The 18,018-nt window shown below is 45.9% G+C and overlaps 1 protein-coding gene across 2 annotated transcripts in view; it reads left to right on the forward strand.

The window, feature by feature from the left end:
* Window positions 1-18,018, forward strand: part of TRANK1 (tetratricopeptide repeat and ankyrin repeat containing 1) — a 98,748-nt gene that overhangs the window by 21,521 nt on the left and 59,209 nt on the right. For both annotated transcript variants that reach the window (XM_047741117.1, XM_047741125.1), the window contains exons 3-8: window positions 3,410-3,536; window positions 6,817-6,967; window positions 9,626-9,744; window positions 12,474-12,557; window positions 12,799-12,937; window positions 15,870-16,004. In XM_047741117.1, coding sequence (XP_047597073.1) covers window positions 3,410-3,536; window positions 6,817-6,967; window positions 9,626-9,744; window positions 12,474-12,557; window positions 12,799-12,937; window positions 15,870-16,004 — 755 coding nt within the window. The remainder of the gene's footprint in view (window positions 1-3,409; window positions 3,537-6,816; window positions 6,968-9,625; window positions 9,745-12,473; window positions 12,558-12,798; window positions 12,938-15,869; window positions 16,005-18,018) is intronic.

Genomic DNA, 18,018 nt, shown 5'->3' on the forward strand with positions numbered 1-18,018 from the left:
TGCAAAGCTAAAAGTGAGGTGTTGGCAGGGCTGGTCTTGTGCAGAGGAAAATCCATTTCCTTGCCTCTTTCTGCTTTGGGTGGCTGTCCGCACGCCTTGGCTTGTGGCACCTTCCTTCATGTCAAAGTGCATCCTTCCAGTGGGCTTTTGTGTTGTATCATGGTCTCCTGTTCTGTATCATGTCTCCCCCTGTCTCGCTCTGACAGGGACCCTTGTGACTGAATCCTAACCCAGGATAGTCTCCCCCCATGATCTAGAAATTGATCACATCTGCAAAGGGTTTTTGTTTTTGTTTTTGCCAATAAAAGGTAATAATATTTAGGAACCATGATTCAGCCTGTACTATGGTGAAAGTCTTTGACCTTGTAGACCACGTGAAATGGTCTTAGGAAACCCCAGGGGTTCCCACACCATGCTTTGGGAACAGCTGCAATAGAGGTTGTCATTTGTGGCGGTCATGCAGCCTGAACTTGTGCTAGGAAATGCCACTGAATGGAATCACAGAATCACTCCTTCTACTTCTTACCTTCTATCACCTTGGTGTCTACACTCTAGCTGATGTGAGTTGAGTGTCATTGGTTTGGGCCTGTAATTCTGCCTCTCCTGGCTCAGATCAGAACTGTGTCAAGGCTGGGCCTAGAGTGCAAGGCATCTGACTTTCTTTCTTTCTTTTTTTTTTTAAGAATTTATTTATTTGAGAGAGTGAGTGAAAGAGCACAAGTGGGGAGGGGTGGAGGGAGAAACAGATTCCTGTCTGAGCAGAGAACCCCACATGGGGCTTGATTCCAGGACCCCAGGATCATGACCTGAGCCAAAGGCAGATGCTTAACCGATTGAGCCACCCAGGCGCCAATAGCATCTGCCTTTCTTAAAGAGGATATGCTGCGCAGTGGTTATGGCTGTGGACCGACCCCTCACTATGGGGCCACTAATGGGACTTCTGTCTGGACCCTTGTATATTGTCTTTCATGACCTTCCTGACACAGCTGCTGTCTGCTTTCCTGCACCTGACAGATGACATAGGGATTTAGGTGCAAGTGCTCTCAGGAGGAGGGGACAGAGGGAAGCAGGATGGGGCAGGGGAAGGCTCCAGGTAGGGATGGTGTGTCACCTGGGGGCAGCTTCAGCCTGATGCCCTGCGGCATTCTGGAACATGAGCTGTACTGCACAACTGGTCCCACTTTGGGGCAAGGGAGCTGACCTTTTGTTTTTTATGTCAGTCAGCCATCTGTTGTAGGCTGTCTGGCCCTTAGGAGTTGTCCTAAGGAGTGGAGTTGTATTAGTCATCTTAGGCTGCCATAACAAAATGCCATTGACTGGGCAGAGTCAACAACAGGAAGTTATTTCTCAAAGTTCTGGAGGCTGGTAAGTCTGAAATCAAGGTGCCGGCCAATTGAGTTTCTGGTGAGAGCTCTCTTCCTGGCTTGCAGATGGCTACCTTCTCACTGTGTCCTCACAGGGTGGAGAGAGAGAGAGAGAGAGAAAGAGGGAGAGAGGAGGTTCTCTGGGGTCTCTTCATATAAGGGCACTAATATTATTACAAGGGCCCCTCTTCATGACCTCAACTAAACCTAATTACCTCCCCAAAGGCCCCATTTCCAAATACCATCACCCTGGCGGGCAGGGCTTCAACATATGGATGGAGGGGTACAATTGAGTCCACAACAGGGTCATAACTTCCTGGGGAGAGGGCAGCTCCCATTAAGCTGAGGGCAAATCTGGAGAACAGGGGCACTGGGAGCCCCTAGTGGCAGACAGTGCTCACTGCAGCTGGGGACGGCAGTCGGGGCCTCAGGGTCTGTGGGCTGGACACCTGCAGGGATAGTTTCCTTGCCAGTCACCTCTGGCTGCCCCACTGCCCCTTCCTGTGATTATGGGCCCTCGTCCCTTCACCTAGAGGGAAAGATGGCTATTGATAGAAACTGGAAATGCAAAACACTGAAGATGAGGCAGTAGTAGAGCTGATTTTTAGTTTGCTTTTTATTTATGCTTACCTGCATCACCTAACTTTTCTATAATGATTTGTAGTGCTTTTGCAATTAAAATAGTCAATAAAAAAGAAGTATAAACCTGCTTTTTTTTCCCCACACACGTGGCTTGAATTCAATGACACCTGGGCTTTAACACAGCATGGTACACTTTGCATTTGTCTTCAAATTTTGATGTGATTTGGCACCAACATGATCATATTATGCCTAGATCCAGGAAAGAAGGACCTGCCATGATATGCTTTAGAGGGCCGTCCTGTGGCTCCCCTCCATCTGCGCCCACCACCCAGACAGGAGTCTGTGGGGTCACGGGCTTTACCCACCCAGAGTCTTTCCCTCCCCTTTGGTCCACTCCGTGGGTACCAGGACCCTGGAGTTCCTGCCCATGGACTCTGCTCCCAGGGCCTTCACAGACCTCCTACCTGCAGCCCATTCTTCTGAGGGCTGACCAAGTTCAGGGGTGCGGACTCGACTTGGAATCATGCCTCTTATGGCACGGGATGAATGCTGAGGTAGGAGTGGGCAGGGGTGCTGTCCTGGCTCACTCTGCCCTGACACACTTCCTATAGTTCTAAATTTGAACCAGTTACTGTAGAGTAGGAAGATAGAACATATTTTATGGAACACTTTGGGAACTTGATTTATGACCTTCAAATACTTGGCTAGCCCCATCTGATAGGACCTTCTCTGATGATGAAGATGTTCTGTAATATAGAATGTGGCTATCAAGTACTTGGAATGTGGCTAATACAGCTAAAGGACTGAATTTTAAATTTCATTTAAATTAAATTAGATTAAACATGAATAGCTACACATGGTCAGTGGCTACCATATTGGACAGTGCGGATTAGACCCAGGGTGTAAGATCCCCTTTTGCACTCTGGCCCTTCACTACAATGGTTGCTCATCCTGCACCTGTCACGGTAGGTCCGTGCGGACGGTGCAGTCCCATGTTCTGAAAGGCCTTTCCTGTGAGAAGATCTGCATCCATCCAGCATGGACATGCACGTGGAGGAGCTCACCCTACATTGCCCCAGTCCATGTCTGGACTCTGCTGACGCTCTGTGGGAACTCCCATCCTCTCCATCCTTAGGATGGTTCCTATTTTCATGGTATCTTCACCAAAGTGGTCTCTAAAACAATGAAAAAATCTGTGGAGATCAGGCAGAGGTAGAACCGAGGTGTTGAGAGAACATTTGTCCTGAAAAGGAGCAGAGGATGTGGGAGGGAGGAAGGATAGACTTACACTTTGCAAATGCCCTGGGTTTTCGAGGGGGCTGGGGGACCAGGCATAGTAAGTGTAAATTGGGACATTAACTGGCGATGGTGGCATCCAGGCCCAGCATTGTGGCCTTCAAGGGTGGTTTTCTGTCTTTGCGGAAAGGTAGCTTTACTGACCACCGGTCTGTTCTTTCTGACAGGGTTCCCCCCAGGGAGCTGGCTGTGCTGCTTTGCAACAAATCCAATGCATTTTATAGCCTTGGGAAATGGAATGAGGCCTTTGTGGCAGCCAAGGAATGTCTCCAGTGGGATCCAACCTATGTGAAGGTATGGTGACAGCTGGGAGCCCTGCCTATCTTCCTCTCACCCACCTTCTCTCCTCCCTTCTTTTTCAAATGTGAACGTGAGGGGCACCTGGGTGGCTCTGTTGTTAAGTGTCTGCCTTTGGCTCAGGTCCTGGTCCCAGGGTCCTGGGATGGAGCCCTGCCTCAGGGTCCCTGCTCAGCAGGAAGCCTGCTTCTCCCTCTCCCACTCCCCCTGCCTGTGTTCCCTCTCTCGCTGTGTCTCTGTCAAACAAATATAAAAAAATCTTTAAAAAACAATAAAATAATAAAACGGAAATGTGAGAAGAGCTTTGCATTCAACTCTTTGCACTGTAGACAGATGCCCATAAGGCATGGGAAGCCCATCTGGAGAAGACTAGCAATGCTGGTGGCCACGTGTGGAAATGCCCTTGTCGGGGGAGCTTGTGGTGTTCTGATGTAGTTACATCATGGCTTGGAGGCTGAAGTGCTCTTCAATGTTTGCAAGTTTCGATTTAGCAATGCTTTGTTGCTGGGGGGACACAGCTTTCTGGATTCTTCAGGAAGAACTTCCTACGTGGAAATCAGCCCTGTTGGAGGGACCGAGGAGGTTTGGGAGGCCAGTCAGCCCCCCTGTGGTGTTAGTTAGCAAAGGTCAATGAATGGCTATTTGATAGTTTGTTCTCAGCTGGAATGCTGTCCCTGCCCACTCTGCAAGGCTCCTCCACGTTCTTTGCACCTGGAGGCAAACAAAAGGACAGGATGACACCATCCCAGTTCTTAAGTAACTCACTTTCCAGTTGGGGAGAGGACGGAAAGCAGAATCAGAGACCATAACAGAGTTGTCATTCAGAAGCCGCTGGAGGCCCATACAACTAAATATCACATTAGTGATATAGACCATTTATAGTCAGGCCCCAAGGTGGGAAGAGCACAGCCCTTTCTCCCTAGTGCTCCGCTGGGGACTGGTTTCTGCAGCTGGGAGGAGCTCCTTTTCCCTCTTTAAGGCTTCCTTTTCCCAACTGTTGAGGGAGATGCTACCTGAATCCTAGAGTTGCTTCAAGGATTAGGAGACCTTGGTTCAAGTTGTTGGCACTCGGTAAATAGGAGTTTGCATTATTTTCTCAGGGGTCTGCATTTTGTGAACTGTTGCTAGAAGCAGAACAGTGGGAAGTGGTGAGGGGCTTTGACCTACAGATTCTGGATTCTACATCCTCGAGGGAGGGATTTGTCTATTTTACCTTAAGTGTCTTCTATTGGAGGGTGGATACTTTAGGAATTATTGAGTAATTTTGAAAATGGGAAAGCATTCCTGAGGAAATCTCCCCAGAGGAGTTTTAGGATTTTCCCCATCCCCCAACTGGTTGGGGAGAAGAGTTGGGGCATGCGCACATCCCTCAAGCGGTGGACAGACTTCCTTGAGGGGCCAGACCTGCAGCAGTCCCCAGCAGCACAGTGACCAGGACCCACCCCCCATTCTTACTCCTGGGTGTCTCCTTCTTTTTCCATTCTTTCCCACCTCCTATCTTCCCCAAGATGTCTCTGTAGGGGAGGAAGAGTGCTTTCTGTCTACCTTCTTTTGATTCGGTGGCTGGGACCCTGCAAATATGACTGACAAGAGATAAATTAACAAGAGAAAAACATACAAATTTTATTTCCTGTTAATTTTTACATGACACAGGGGTCTTTCTAGGAAAGACCCCAAGAGAAGCAGGTATACCTGAGAGCTCATATACATTTAAAAAAAAGATTTTATTTATTTATTTTAGGGGTAAAGAGAGACAGAGAGGGACGGGGGAGGGGAGGAGCAGAGAGAGAGGGATAAGCAGACTTGGCACTGACCACGGAGCCCTACTAGAGGCTCGATCCCATGACCCTGAGTTAATGAGCTGAGCCGAAATCAAGAGTCAGGGGCGTAAAACTGACAGAGCTGTGCTCCTAGAGCTCTTTTACTAAAGAGCAAAAAAACTGTGGAGTTGGGTCGGACAAAGGAAAGGGGTTTAGACTTCTGGGGCTGTGGACTGTGGGAATACACCACATGGGGGAACCTAATGGGAGGGAGATCAGGGCTATCTTAGCACTTAGCTGTGCTGGTCCCGCTCAGTGCCAATTTCCGTCTTCTTCATGGCCATAAAAATTTCCTGGGAGAGGGGATTTATGGCAATCCTTGTTTCTTAGACCTTCTGCTTTTAGTCAGATAAGGGAAGCTCCAGGAAGGCTTCTTTCTCTACATCTGTTGAATCTCAAATGCCCTGGGCTCAAGATAACCCTTATGCCAAAGCGTCATATTTTGGGATGGCATATTCTGATCCCCTTCATCCCCCCACCAAAATAAAAGATGAAAGAAACTTAAATCTGAGGAGGGTAAGGAAGTGGGGAATTCTGTATCCAGCTTACCAGATGGGGGAAAGAAGCCCCACCTTCTCCCACCCCTTTTTTCTGGTTGTTATCTAAGGTTTTAGACTTTCAAATGAAGGTGAAAGCAAATCGATAAATAATCAGAGATTTGGTGTCAAGTGAGGTTTTTAAGTGCTTGCTTTTTTTTAATGAAGCCGGTTGGTGAACACCTTTCATTATCTTAGAATTTGTCTTGGTAGGTCCTGGTGAGGATTCCTTTAGAGAATCTAAGAGGGGAAAGGCAGTATCACTTTGTTCCTACTCGAAGTACTCAGTTGTATGAGGCAAAACTAAACCGTTTTCCTCTGTTAACTCATTGTAATTTTCCTCTCCAGAGAGAAAAAAATGTTTGCCTTTGGTGTATATTGCCTACAATGGGGAGCTCAACACATCTCAATGCTTGTCATTAGCATTTTCATCCCCCCCCCCCCCCCCCCCCCCCCCCCCCCCCCCGGCTACATTCCCAGTGGAAATTGTGTTTACTTTGATTGAAAGGAGCAGGGAACAACTTCTGTGTTTACATGACAATCTCATTCTTTTCTGGAACACTGTCATCGCAGGATTTTTTTCATTCTCTTCTTGCCGGGGCTGTGATTTGAGGCATGAATAAATAAGCCACACATGTAATTGGAACCAGGCCTGCTTCCTTCGCTCCGTGTCGTGTATTAGATGCTGTATAAGTCATGGATTTGAAAGTCATTATTTTCTTGGCAGTTAAAAAATGACAGGAAAAATGTGGCACGCCACGTAACGTGGGAATGCTGTGTCTAGTGCTTGTTAGAAATCTGTGTTTACATAGAAGTGAAACCTCTACAGTCCATTTCCCCAGGTCATCAATCTTGCCTTTCTGTTTAGCAGCTGGTTGGAAGAGATGGGCAAGTTATGATTTTGCTTTTCTTCTGTCCCAGGGATACTACCGAGCTGGTTACGCCTTGCTGCGTTTGCTCCAACCTTACGAAGCAGCTCGCATGTTTTTCGAGGGTCTGCGACTTCTGCAAGGCACTCCGGACCAGATTCAGGTTGCTGATTTCCTTGTGGGAGTCTTCACCACCATGGGCAGTAAGTTGGAACTGGGGGGAGACTTTGTTTGTTCTTTCTTTCCTTTTTTTTTTTTTTAAGTCTTTGTTATTTTATTCGAATGGATCCTGGGGAGATAATTCTAGGGTGTTTCTTTGTAGCTGATTTATGTCATTTGAATGGAACTGATTTTCACATTAGAAAGCATTTTGGAAGCTTTGGTGGCTCATGTCCTTGTAAAAGCAATAAAATCCTTTTGCAGAAACCACTTAAAGCGCTGCTGATCAGACCTCAGTCTTCCATATTGCTACTTACAGATCTTTCCCTCTCTACGCTACTGATTTCATGTGATTTGTGCTCTTTTCTGTGATATTTGCATGTGTTTCTCCAATACACCGAGAAATATTCCTCTTTGCTATAAAAATACCGTGGAAGAGCTGATGGAGTTATTTTCAGGAATTCTCTGCCTTTAGTGCTGCGGTTCTTGGTCACAACACTTGGAAGAATGAAGAGGGAGACCAGATGAAGAGTGATGGGCAGCAGAGCAGAGTTCACTGAGCGATTGTACAAAGCTCCTTGGGGGGAGGGGCCCAAGTGGGTTGCTCTGGAGTTTCTAAGTTTAGGAGTTTTTATGAGCTCTTTTTTTTCCACAAAAAGATAGTCCCACAAATCTTAAGCAATCAGGGTGTGCTGAGTTGTGCCGATCAGGACTTTGGTCATGTATCTACCTATTAAGTTAATATCAAGCACAGATGGTCTTTTTTTGCTGACAACTAAGGGCTTATGTTTTAACCGCTCCTTACCTGTGATAGTGACAAGTGCATTGCGGATAATTGTCTTCTTTTAGAACGTTTTGCAGAAGTCATTTCTGCAAAGGCTGCAAAGCAAGAATGTCACTGTGTCCTGCCTAAGCTGCAGAACAGGATGTCAGTGCTGTCCTGACTTCGTGTTGTCTTGTTAGGGACGCTGGGCTGGAATACCTCACTGTCCAACCAACTGCTAACAGAGGGTCCTGTGGAAGTGGACGTGGTGCTCAGGGTCTCACCTGCCATGCTCACGGCCATGGAGGACCTGGGCACTCAGTGTAGGAGAGCTGCACTGGGGGCCTTTCGTGCCGCTGCCTTGAGTTATTACTCTAATGACCTGGTGGGTGAGCTGGCTTTGTCAGCGGGTTGGGTCAGGCAAAAACAGAAAACCATAGAACACAGTGTAATATACTCCTTGCCAGTGACAAAGGAGCTCTCTCCTGCTTATCTTTTATGGTCTAAAGTCCTGCCAATGTAGGCCATTGTTTTCAAATATGGTGTTCGATTGTGTTTAAAATTGTACCAGTGCCCACTGAGAGACAAAATCAATTGTCACACATGTCCCGATTCTAGAGATGTTAGAATGTGAAAAACAGCACATGTTAGAATTGCAGGAAAAATGGCCTCGGCTTTCAGAGGTGGGGAAATTGATTCAGCTGTTACAGATTCAACTTTCCCACTGTGATTGTGGGAAAGCAACTATTGTGGTCTGTGGCCAGCATTCTACAAATTTGGGCAAGTTTGGGAGATGGGGTGGGGGGTGGTGAGAGCCATGTCAGGCAGGCAGTGGGAAGGGGTTGGAGGTGGGGCACAGCTGAGTCCCGTGGTCAGAGAAGTAGAAGATCCCGGACAAATGCTGATGGGTCCCAGCTTTCCAGTCAGCCTTTTGCTGGCAGTGACCAAGCCTGCTTCCCTTTCCTCTGAGTCTGATGGATAGGCCTGTTCCCTACCATCCCTCATGTTTTCTTTGCATCTTTGTAAAGTCACTGCTTATTTCTGGGTGACTGCTCCCTTAAGAAATCTGGATAGTTTCCGCTCTGCCGCCATCTTGAGAGGGGGTACTTCATAGGACTTCTAAGGGTAATGCATCCCATACTTTTATACCAAAGTATTACTATTTGAAATGTAAATGTATGCCCAATTTCTAAAGTTTGAAAAATATATTTATGGAAATTCTGTATCCTTTTGTGCAACATCTATTTGTTTTGTTATTTACTTATTTTTGTTGATGATCCTAGAGGAGGTGCTGTGTTTTTCTGGCACCTGCCCTTGCTCCTTGGATGACCTCATTCATGAGCTTGAGAGATGTGTTTTGGGGGATCGTGAGATGCAATGGGCCACTAGGTTAGAAGAATGTGTATTGACTAAGAGAGTTGATAGATCTGGGTCCCCGTCTTTGTTTTTGTCATTAACTAGCTGCGTAATATGCCATGAAGCCTGACCTCATTTGTCATCATTTCTCATCGGTTGGGTGAAAATAATATTTATCACATCTTTCTTAAAGGACGTGAGGCGTTTCATTTTTTAATTTTTTTAACTTCTTTGGAGTTTCTATTTCCTCCTCTATAATCAGAGATCATAGGCCAATGCCTTGTTGGTTGTTTGAGGGATTAAATATTAACACATATCACTGGGCTTGGTATATGGAAGAGCTAAGTGACTGTTAGTTAGCTCACATCACACCGCCTGACTCTTGGGGCATTGAGTTTATAGATGAACCTAAAGGGATTGCCACTTTGTTCCATTATAGAGGAATTTAACTTTGAAAATGCCTCTCTTTCTGATATTTTTAATTTTCTGTTTGTCTATTTGTGGTCTTAATTGGAGGACATTTTCCCAAATGTTCTAGACTCTGCCAGGGTTAAAATTTCTAAACTATGGAATTTTCTTTCAGGTGACCCCATTGTTTTGCAAAGTTTCTTGCCCTGTTTTGATCATATTTTTACTACTGGATTCTCAACACAAGTGTGGCAATCTGTAATAGAAAAGTTGGCAAAGAAAGGATTATGGCATGTAAGTAAAAGAAGATGGCTCTCCTGTGGGAAAAGTACATTCTTAGTTAAATGGATTCTTTCTGCCTGCATTGGGGAGGGGATTGTAATTTATTATCCATTTATTTTGATGCCAAAATAACTTTTAACTGCACCATTGTTAAAGATGGAAAGTCACTGAGGGATATTAATTAGCCAGTTTCTGTTTTTTTTTTTTTTAAAATAAGAAACATATTCAGAACACCTAATGTTTATTGCCCTCACACCATGTTCTGTGTCTTCACTGTCATCACAGAAGTGTCAAGTTCAGGTGCTAATGATAATGTGGAATGAGGAAAATGAACAATTTCCTTTTATCTGCATCATCTTTTTTATACCGCATTTGCTAGTGTTGGCCCAGAAGACCTGCCTGCGTTGCTCTGAGCACTTCTGTGTGGCTTTTTTTTTTCAATTAAAAAAATTTTTTTTAAAGATTTATTTATTTATTTGAGAGAGAGCATGTTCATGCATGAGAGCATGAGAGAGAGAGAGAGAGCACACAGGAGCGTGTCTGAGTAGGGGGTAGGGTGGGGTGGGGGTGAGAAGGAGCAGAAGGAGAGGGAGAAGCAGGCTCCCAGCTGAGCAGAGAGCCCCATGTGGGGTTCAGTCCTAGGACCCTGGGATCATGACCTGAGTCGAAGAGAGGTGCTTAACCGACTGAGCCACCCAGGTGCCTTGCTTCTGTGTACCTTTAAGGGACTGCTGCCCATAGATAACAGTGAGGCCACAGGAGCCAAACCAGGGCTGGGAATCAGCCTGGGACTGGAGGAGCAGAGTGGACTGAAATCCTGGGCTTCAGTATCACACAGATGCCTCCTCAAGTCATAATCTTCCACTTTCTATTTTGAGCTAATTACTTCCCCTCTGAGCCTCATTTCCTCATCTGTAACTTGCAAGATATAAACCTACTCCCTCAGGGTTTTGGTGAGGATGAGAACTAATGGACCAAGAACACCTAATAATAATATTAGCTAATGTTTATCAAGGGCTTACCATGAGCCAGGGACTGAGCTAATGGAGTGTTACAATAGCTGGCGTGTGCTCCATGCCCACTGAATAATAGCTGTCATGATGCTGGGCTCTCAGAGCGCATGGAAAGGGCTGGCCAAGCGAGGCAGTTCAGTCAGGAAACGCCTGCTGGGCTTTCTGAAGCTGGGCAGTCCTGAAAAGTCACCAAAAGCAAAGGCAACCCAAAAGGCCTCTAGAGCCAGGCAGGGCAAAGGACTTTAGAATATAGAAGTCTTCAACTTTTAAAAAGCTCGTGGATTCCATTGCAAATCTAATGAAATTGATGGGGTTCTCTTCGCATGCACACACAGTTATGGGTAGAGTTTCAGGAGGTTCTTGGGAAATCCCCTAAAGTCCAACAATGAGTTCCCTGAAGCTCACTCCTATATTAAAAGGTCTAGAGAAAGAAGGCAGGCAAGGAGAGACCCAAGAATACAGCCCAGTGGCAGGTCCACTCGGCCCAGTATTCCAGCTGTGGGGCCCCAACCATTTTTTCACATACTGGAAATAGAGACATCTTATAACAACAACAACAACACAACAACAACAACAACAAAACAGGTCAGCAATCAGAATTGTCAGAACCCTGAGCATGTAATTTTTTTGAAAACGTTTTATTTATTTATTTGACAGAGAGAGAGAGTGAGAGAGGGAACACAAGCAGGGGGAGCGGGAGAGGGAGAAGCAGGCTTCCTGCTGAGCAGGGAGCCTGATGGGGACCTTGAACCCAAGAACCTGGATCATGACCCGAGCCGAAGGCAGACTCTTAACGATTGAGCCACCCAGGAGCCCCAAGAGCACCTCCTTTTGATACTGCCGTCTACTCAGGGTGAGCAGTAAAGAGTGATCATCAGGCTGAAAACCTGGAATCCAGATGTGGCCAAAGGCTCGGTTCCTGTGGTCCCACGTCCACTAGCAGGCGCATACATGGCAGAGGCTGAGGCTGAGTCTGGGTCTCCCATCGTGGCCATACCAGAGTCTGGAGCCCTGAGACCTGTTGGCACACCTGGATGATCTCAGTAGGACAGGCTGTCTGTGTGACTTGGAAAAATCACTTAGACTTTGTGGGACTCAGTTTCTTCAGTGATGTTAGATAGCGTCCGTGGTTTAACAACTGGTTTTCTGAGGAAAAAAAAAAAAAAGTTTGTCAATTTCTGTAGTGTCAATACTGTCTCCATGACCAATTTGAAGTCACTAATAGAGCTACAAGTCATAGCATTGGGAATTTTGAATTGCAGTTGGCTCTCACGAGCACATAGGAGTCTAACGGACCCCAAACCCTTGGTGCTTATGAGACACCAAAGTGCTGGAGAATCAGCTGGAATGAGCTACGTGTAAAGGATTGGATTCTTCTGCTTGCTAAGTAAGCTTTAAGAACTTTGCAGGGAATCACTATTTTTTTTTTTTTTAAACACACTGTACTCTGAGCAATGCTGCACAACGTGCCATCCTCAGCAGGCTGTGAGGAAATGTGGAGAGAGCTGAGTTCTCAATGGGAACAGGGCATTGGCTGGGCAGAGGGACTTCGAGTATAGATCAGGCTGTAAAGCTTGGCAGGCAGCTTAAAAAGAGAGGTGGGGCGGGAGGGGATTTTGTTTTGTTTTTTGGTTTGTTTATTTTAACCCCAAAGATAACTTTTGCTCTAATAACCTATGTGGAGAACATGATTATCCCAGCTTTTTCTTTTTTCTCCCTTCTCATCAGTCATTCCTACTTCTGTCGGCGAGAAAAGACCGGCTACCAAGAAATATCCAGGTCCCAGAGTTATCACTGAAGAGTCTGTTTGAGGTACGGTGGCTTCTGAAATTGTACGGCTTCAAGTCCAACCACTCAGGCTTGTATTTGGAACCTCACCTTGTCTAAGGGGACCTCAGCTGTCTCACCACAAATTTATTATTTATAATCATCTCAGGCTTGGGTCTCGGCTACCCAGGTTTTACTGACCCTGAACTTTATGAATGAAGGAGTTTGACGTCTCATATTGACGGAGTGACTTCCAGGATTCTTCCTGTGTGTTTTTCTCCTCTAGAAATACGTCTTCATGGGACTTTATGAGAAGATGGAACAGGTGCCCAAGTTAGTACAGTGGCTGATCTGCATTGGTGCAAGTATTGAGACGATAGGACCATACCCTCTCCACGCCCTCATGAGACTCTGTATCCAAGCAAGTGAGTATTCTCCCAGTAATGCACTGCCCAGGCCGCCCTCCCAGCCCTGAGCTCCTGTGCTCTGCTGAGCTCATGAGAAACCAGAATTCAGCTACCGGAAGGTGGAATATTCATATGATTTGAATACGCAAATAGTCTGATTATTCAAATGCATGAAGACAGCAGGGAAGCAGCATTATCTTTTTAAAATTTTTATTGTAGTTATGTAAGTCACTATAAAATGCACCATTAGTTTTTGATGCAGAGTTCCAAGATTCATTGTTTATGCACCACACCTAGTGCTCCATACAATCTGTGCCCTCCTTAATACCCACCACCAGGCTCACCCATCCCCCTGGCCCCTTCCCCTCTGAAACCCTCAGTTTGTTTCTCAGAGTCCATAGTCTCTCATGGTTTGTCTCCCCTTCCGATTTCCCCCAACTCACTTCTCTCCATCTCCCCATGTCCTCTGTGTTATTCCTTATACTCCACAAGTAAGTGAAACCGTATGATCATAGACTCTCTCTGCTTGACTTATTTCACTCAGCATAATCTCTTTCAGTCCCGTCCATGTTGATACAAAAGTTGGGTATTCATACTTTCTGATGGAGGCATACTACTCCATTGTGTATACTGACCACATCTTCTTTATCCCTTTATCCGTTGAAGGGTTTATTGCACTACTGGGTATTTACCCTAAAGATACCGATGTGGTGAAAAGAAGGGCCATATGTACCCCAATGTTCATAGCAGCAATGGCCACAATAACCAAACTGTGGAAAGAGCCAAGATGTCCTTCAACAACATTGTTTTTATTTTGTCTGGTACCTGGTAAGCTACAGGGCCCAAGTTGAAAGGATTCTGTGTTCCTAGACAGATGCTGGCAGCAGACGAGCCCTGAGACCCAAGCAGGGGACTTGGGACAGACAGCCTTGGCTGGGCAGAGCTCCCTGAGGCTGTGGAGTTTCTTCCTGCTAATGAAGGCACAGGTGCTCCTTCCCGCTTGTTCAAGTTCATTTTCTCTCTAACCAGAAGGCTAACTGGCGTGGTGCTGGTGCTGGGTGCTGATACCAAGGGAACCCCCGGTTCTTGCCGAGACATACTGCTTGTGGTTCTTCTAAAGGACGCTGATGTTCATAAAATTCTTTTTTCTTTTTTAAGGGTTTACCACCTGGCAATAAGATTTAAATTTTAAAATATTAAAATTTTTTCATTAACACATATGCATGTTAGGTAAAAAACCTTGTTTTTCTTTTCCAAGCATGTATGGCATAAGTGTTGGACATGTACCCATACTGTTTTAGAGCCAGAAGGGGCCAAGAGAATTTTCTAGACAGTCTTCCTCTTTTTTTTTTTTTTTAAGATTTTATTTATTTATTTGACAGAGAGAGATCACAAGTAGGCAGAGAGGCAGGCAGAGAGAGAGGGGGAAACAGGCTCCCTGCTGAGCAGACAGCCTGATGCAGGGCTCAATCTCAGGACCCTGAGATCATGGCCTGAGTTGAAGGCAGAGGCTTAACCCACTGAGCCACCCAGGCGCCCCTAGACTGTCTTCCTCTTAACCATTGGGCTGGATTGCCTTCTCAGGAATGAAGGAGTGAGGGGCGTGGCCAGGGGCTTCAAGCCCTGGGCCGAGGCTTCACTTTAACCACATTTGTCCTGCTGTTATCCATTTCCTACTGGGGAGTCAATAAGACATTTTATTCTCACACAGGGATTGGTGGATCAAAGATTTAAAAGTAAAGTCTGATTAAAAGGAATCCGAGCCAATGCTCCCAGTTTTCAAGTAGGAATCATGAACCCAGAGCAGTGTGTCTCTAGTTTTGAAAGTCATGATTCCCTACTGTGTCTGCTCTTTACCTTAGCTCCGGGGGTACAGGCAGGAATCAGTGGGGTCAGGTGTTTAACTTTATCCCTGATTTTTTTCTCAGAGGAAAACTCTGACATAGTGACAAATGGCATCCACAGAGTTGGCAGAAACATGACACTTTCCTTGAGCCCAGGACCTACAAGGAAGGAGCCTGGGAAAATAATTTTTTTATTTATTTTTTGTTTTTTTTTTTATTTAAAAAAATTTTTTTTTAAAGATTTTATTTATTTATCTGACAGACAGAGATCACAAGTAGGCAGAGAGGCAGGCAGAGAGAGAGGGGGAGGCAGTCTCCCTGCTGAGCAGAGAGCCCAATGCGGGGCTTGATCCCAGGACCCTGGGATCATGACCTGAGCTGAAGGCAGAGGCTTAACCTACTGAGCCACCCAGGTGCCCCTGAGAAAATAATTTTTAAATATATGTCCTGTTGAGAGTAATGAGCAGGGTAATCTTTTTAGAATTGACCTGATTCCTGATATGGGTGCCGTTGGTGCCTGGCCTGGAGCCTCTTTACCACCAGTAACCCCTCCCCACCAGCTGCTTCATAGCTACCTCCTTCGCCAGAGCACTGCTTTTTGCCAATAAGAACCACTTCCTACAGAGGTTCTCCCTCAACCTCACCCCCCTCCCTAGAGGTGTTTGTAGCTCTTGACTACCATGCAATACAAAAGGCCCTGCCTCACGGTGTGTCAACACTGTGGGTGGTTCATACTCCAGAGCTCCCTGTGGGATCGGGCTGAGGCCGACTCAGCTGAGACCACATCTCTGCTTGCCTCCTGCCTCTGCTCTGTCCTGCTTTCCTCACTCTCTTTTTCCTGAGCTACCTGTCAACAACTCACATGTACAAGAATCCCTGCCTCAGGCTCTGCTCCTAGGGAACCTGACTAAAGTTAATTATGAATAACTTTCTATAACCCATCCTTTTAGTTTACAAACTCTGTGTCTCCAGAACCTATTTGTGGTGAGTGCCAAATGTGTGTGGGATTCCCCATTTGGTTCCCTCAGGGTACTACACATCAATGTGCTTTACTGATTTTCTGTCTGCGGAAAATAACATCAGTTACTCATTTTAATTCCCTGCAGAGGAAAACCATCTTTTTAGGTGGTTAATGGACCACAAGCCCGAGTGGAAAGGCCGCATCAACCAGAAGGACGAGGATGGCTGCACCGTCCTCCACGTCGTCGCCGCGGCCCCCTACCCTGGATACCTCATCAAACGTAAGGAGCAGCCCCAAGCTGGAGGGTGTGCTGTGGGCTGGACGACCTCAGGCATTAGAGAGCCCACGCAATCGAGCACACGTATTACCCATCCATCCTGGGACAGGCTCAGGGCTAAACCTTACCTCGAACGAAGCATCACAGGGAGGGCAGGCTGTTTGCAGGAAGGATGGGGGACAAGAGAAGGAAGGATGGCGGGGTTCCACATGCTCTTTCAGCTTCAGTGGCTTCCATGGGATTGGATGTCTCAAGGACAGGGGCTTCTGGCTGCACTTGTTCCCTTCCTCATCATGCAGCTACTAAGTGCTTTAGTTTAGGCCAGACCTGTGCTAGTTACCAGAGAGACACGAACCAGAACACAGACGTGGTCCTTTTTCTTGGCCACGGTAGAATCTAACACAAGGATTTCATCTTGCATACTTATCAGGGCCAGGGAGGCCACGCGGAAGAGTGAAGCTGGCACGTACGAGGACAAGCTGGTTCTTTTGACCCAGACATACCTTGCTAGCCTATGAAACAGGAAGGCTGTGTGTCCTCCCACCCACCAGGCTCTCTGATGCTTCTCGCCTTTCTGGAAACCTGTGGAGATAGCACATTTTGTTGTATAAAAATGTTAGGGTATCTGTAGTGATGATGAATGGTAGCGGACTCCCAGCCCTGGGGGAAGGGAGATAAAAAGGAGCGCTGGGGAATTTGGCTCAGTATGGCCACAGCCTCCTGCCCATCATGGGAACTAGGCCTTACCACCATCTTCTGATGGCAGAAGACATTCGAAAGATGGATTTTTTTTAAAAAAGAAGACAACTCATGATTATAAAATATCTGCCAAAATTAAACACGCTTGTGGACTAGACAGAGCCCAGAGGTGTCTGGTTGGGGCTCCCTGACCTGCTGGTCCTGGGAACTTAGAGTTTTGTGTCCTCAGCATGTCCAGAGGAGTGCAGTGAGGTGTGTTTCTCTAATGTCATTCCCTACTGGACTGGGTCCCAGAATCCACATTTGGGCAAACAGAGAAAGGGTGAGCTACAGATATTGCTTTGAGCTTTATTGAAATATAATTAGTATGCCATATAATTCACCTGTTTAAAGCATCCAATTGCATGTTTTTAGTACATTTGTAGAGTTATGCAACCATCACCACAATCAATTTTTAAAACATTTTCATCATCTTCAAAAGAAACCTCATCTCCACTAGCAGTCACTCCCCATTTCCCCCCTCTCTCCAGCCCTAAGCTACAACTAATCTGTCTTCTGTGTCCATGGACTTGCCTTTTCTGGACACTGCATATAAATGGAATCATACAGTCTTGTGACTGGCTTCTTTCACTGAGCATGCTTTCAAGTTTCAACCTCACTGTAGCGTGTGTCAGTACTTCCTTCCTTATTACTACTAAATAATATCCCAGTGTATAGATAAACCACATTTATTTATCCATTCACCAGTGGGTGGACATTTGTTCAGCTATTAAGAATAACACTGCTGTGAACTTTTGCATATATGAATATATTTTCATTTTTCTCAGGTAGATACTTAGGAGTGGTATTGCTGGATCTTATGGTAATTCTATATTTAAACTCTTGAGAAACAGCCAGACTGTTTTCCAAAGTGGCTGCACCATTTTATACTCCCACTGGCAAAGCACAAAGGTTCTAATTTTCCTAAATCCTTGTCAACACTTGTTACTGTCTGTCTTTCTGGTATCCCTTGAATTTTAATACCCTCTGAGAGACTGTGGTATCCTGGCAAATGTTTGACAACTGGGTCTTCAAAAAGCCCCAAAGTGTGAGGTTTCCCAGTTTCCTTGGTGTAAATACTCCCACCATGGTTGATTTCAAGCTATTAATGTGATGTCATTGAACATGGGGCTGGGACAGGTGCAGTAGCATAGCATTATATTGTATTTTTACCACACAGATCCATGTTAAAGTAGATGTAAAGAAACTTCATCATAGACAACAGCAAGGCATAGTAAAATAATTAAGAAGTGATGAGTTTTGTTTTTAACGTGATTTG

Source organism: Lutra lutra, chromosome 1 (genome assembly GCF_902655055.1).
Source record: "Lutra lutra chromosome 1, mLutLut1.2, whole genome shotgun sequence".
In the NCBI taxonomy this organism is placed as follows: Eukaryota; Metazoa; Chordata; class Mammalia; order Carnivora; family Mustelidae; genus Lutra; species Lutra lutra.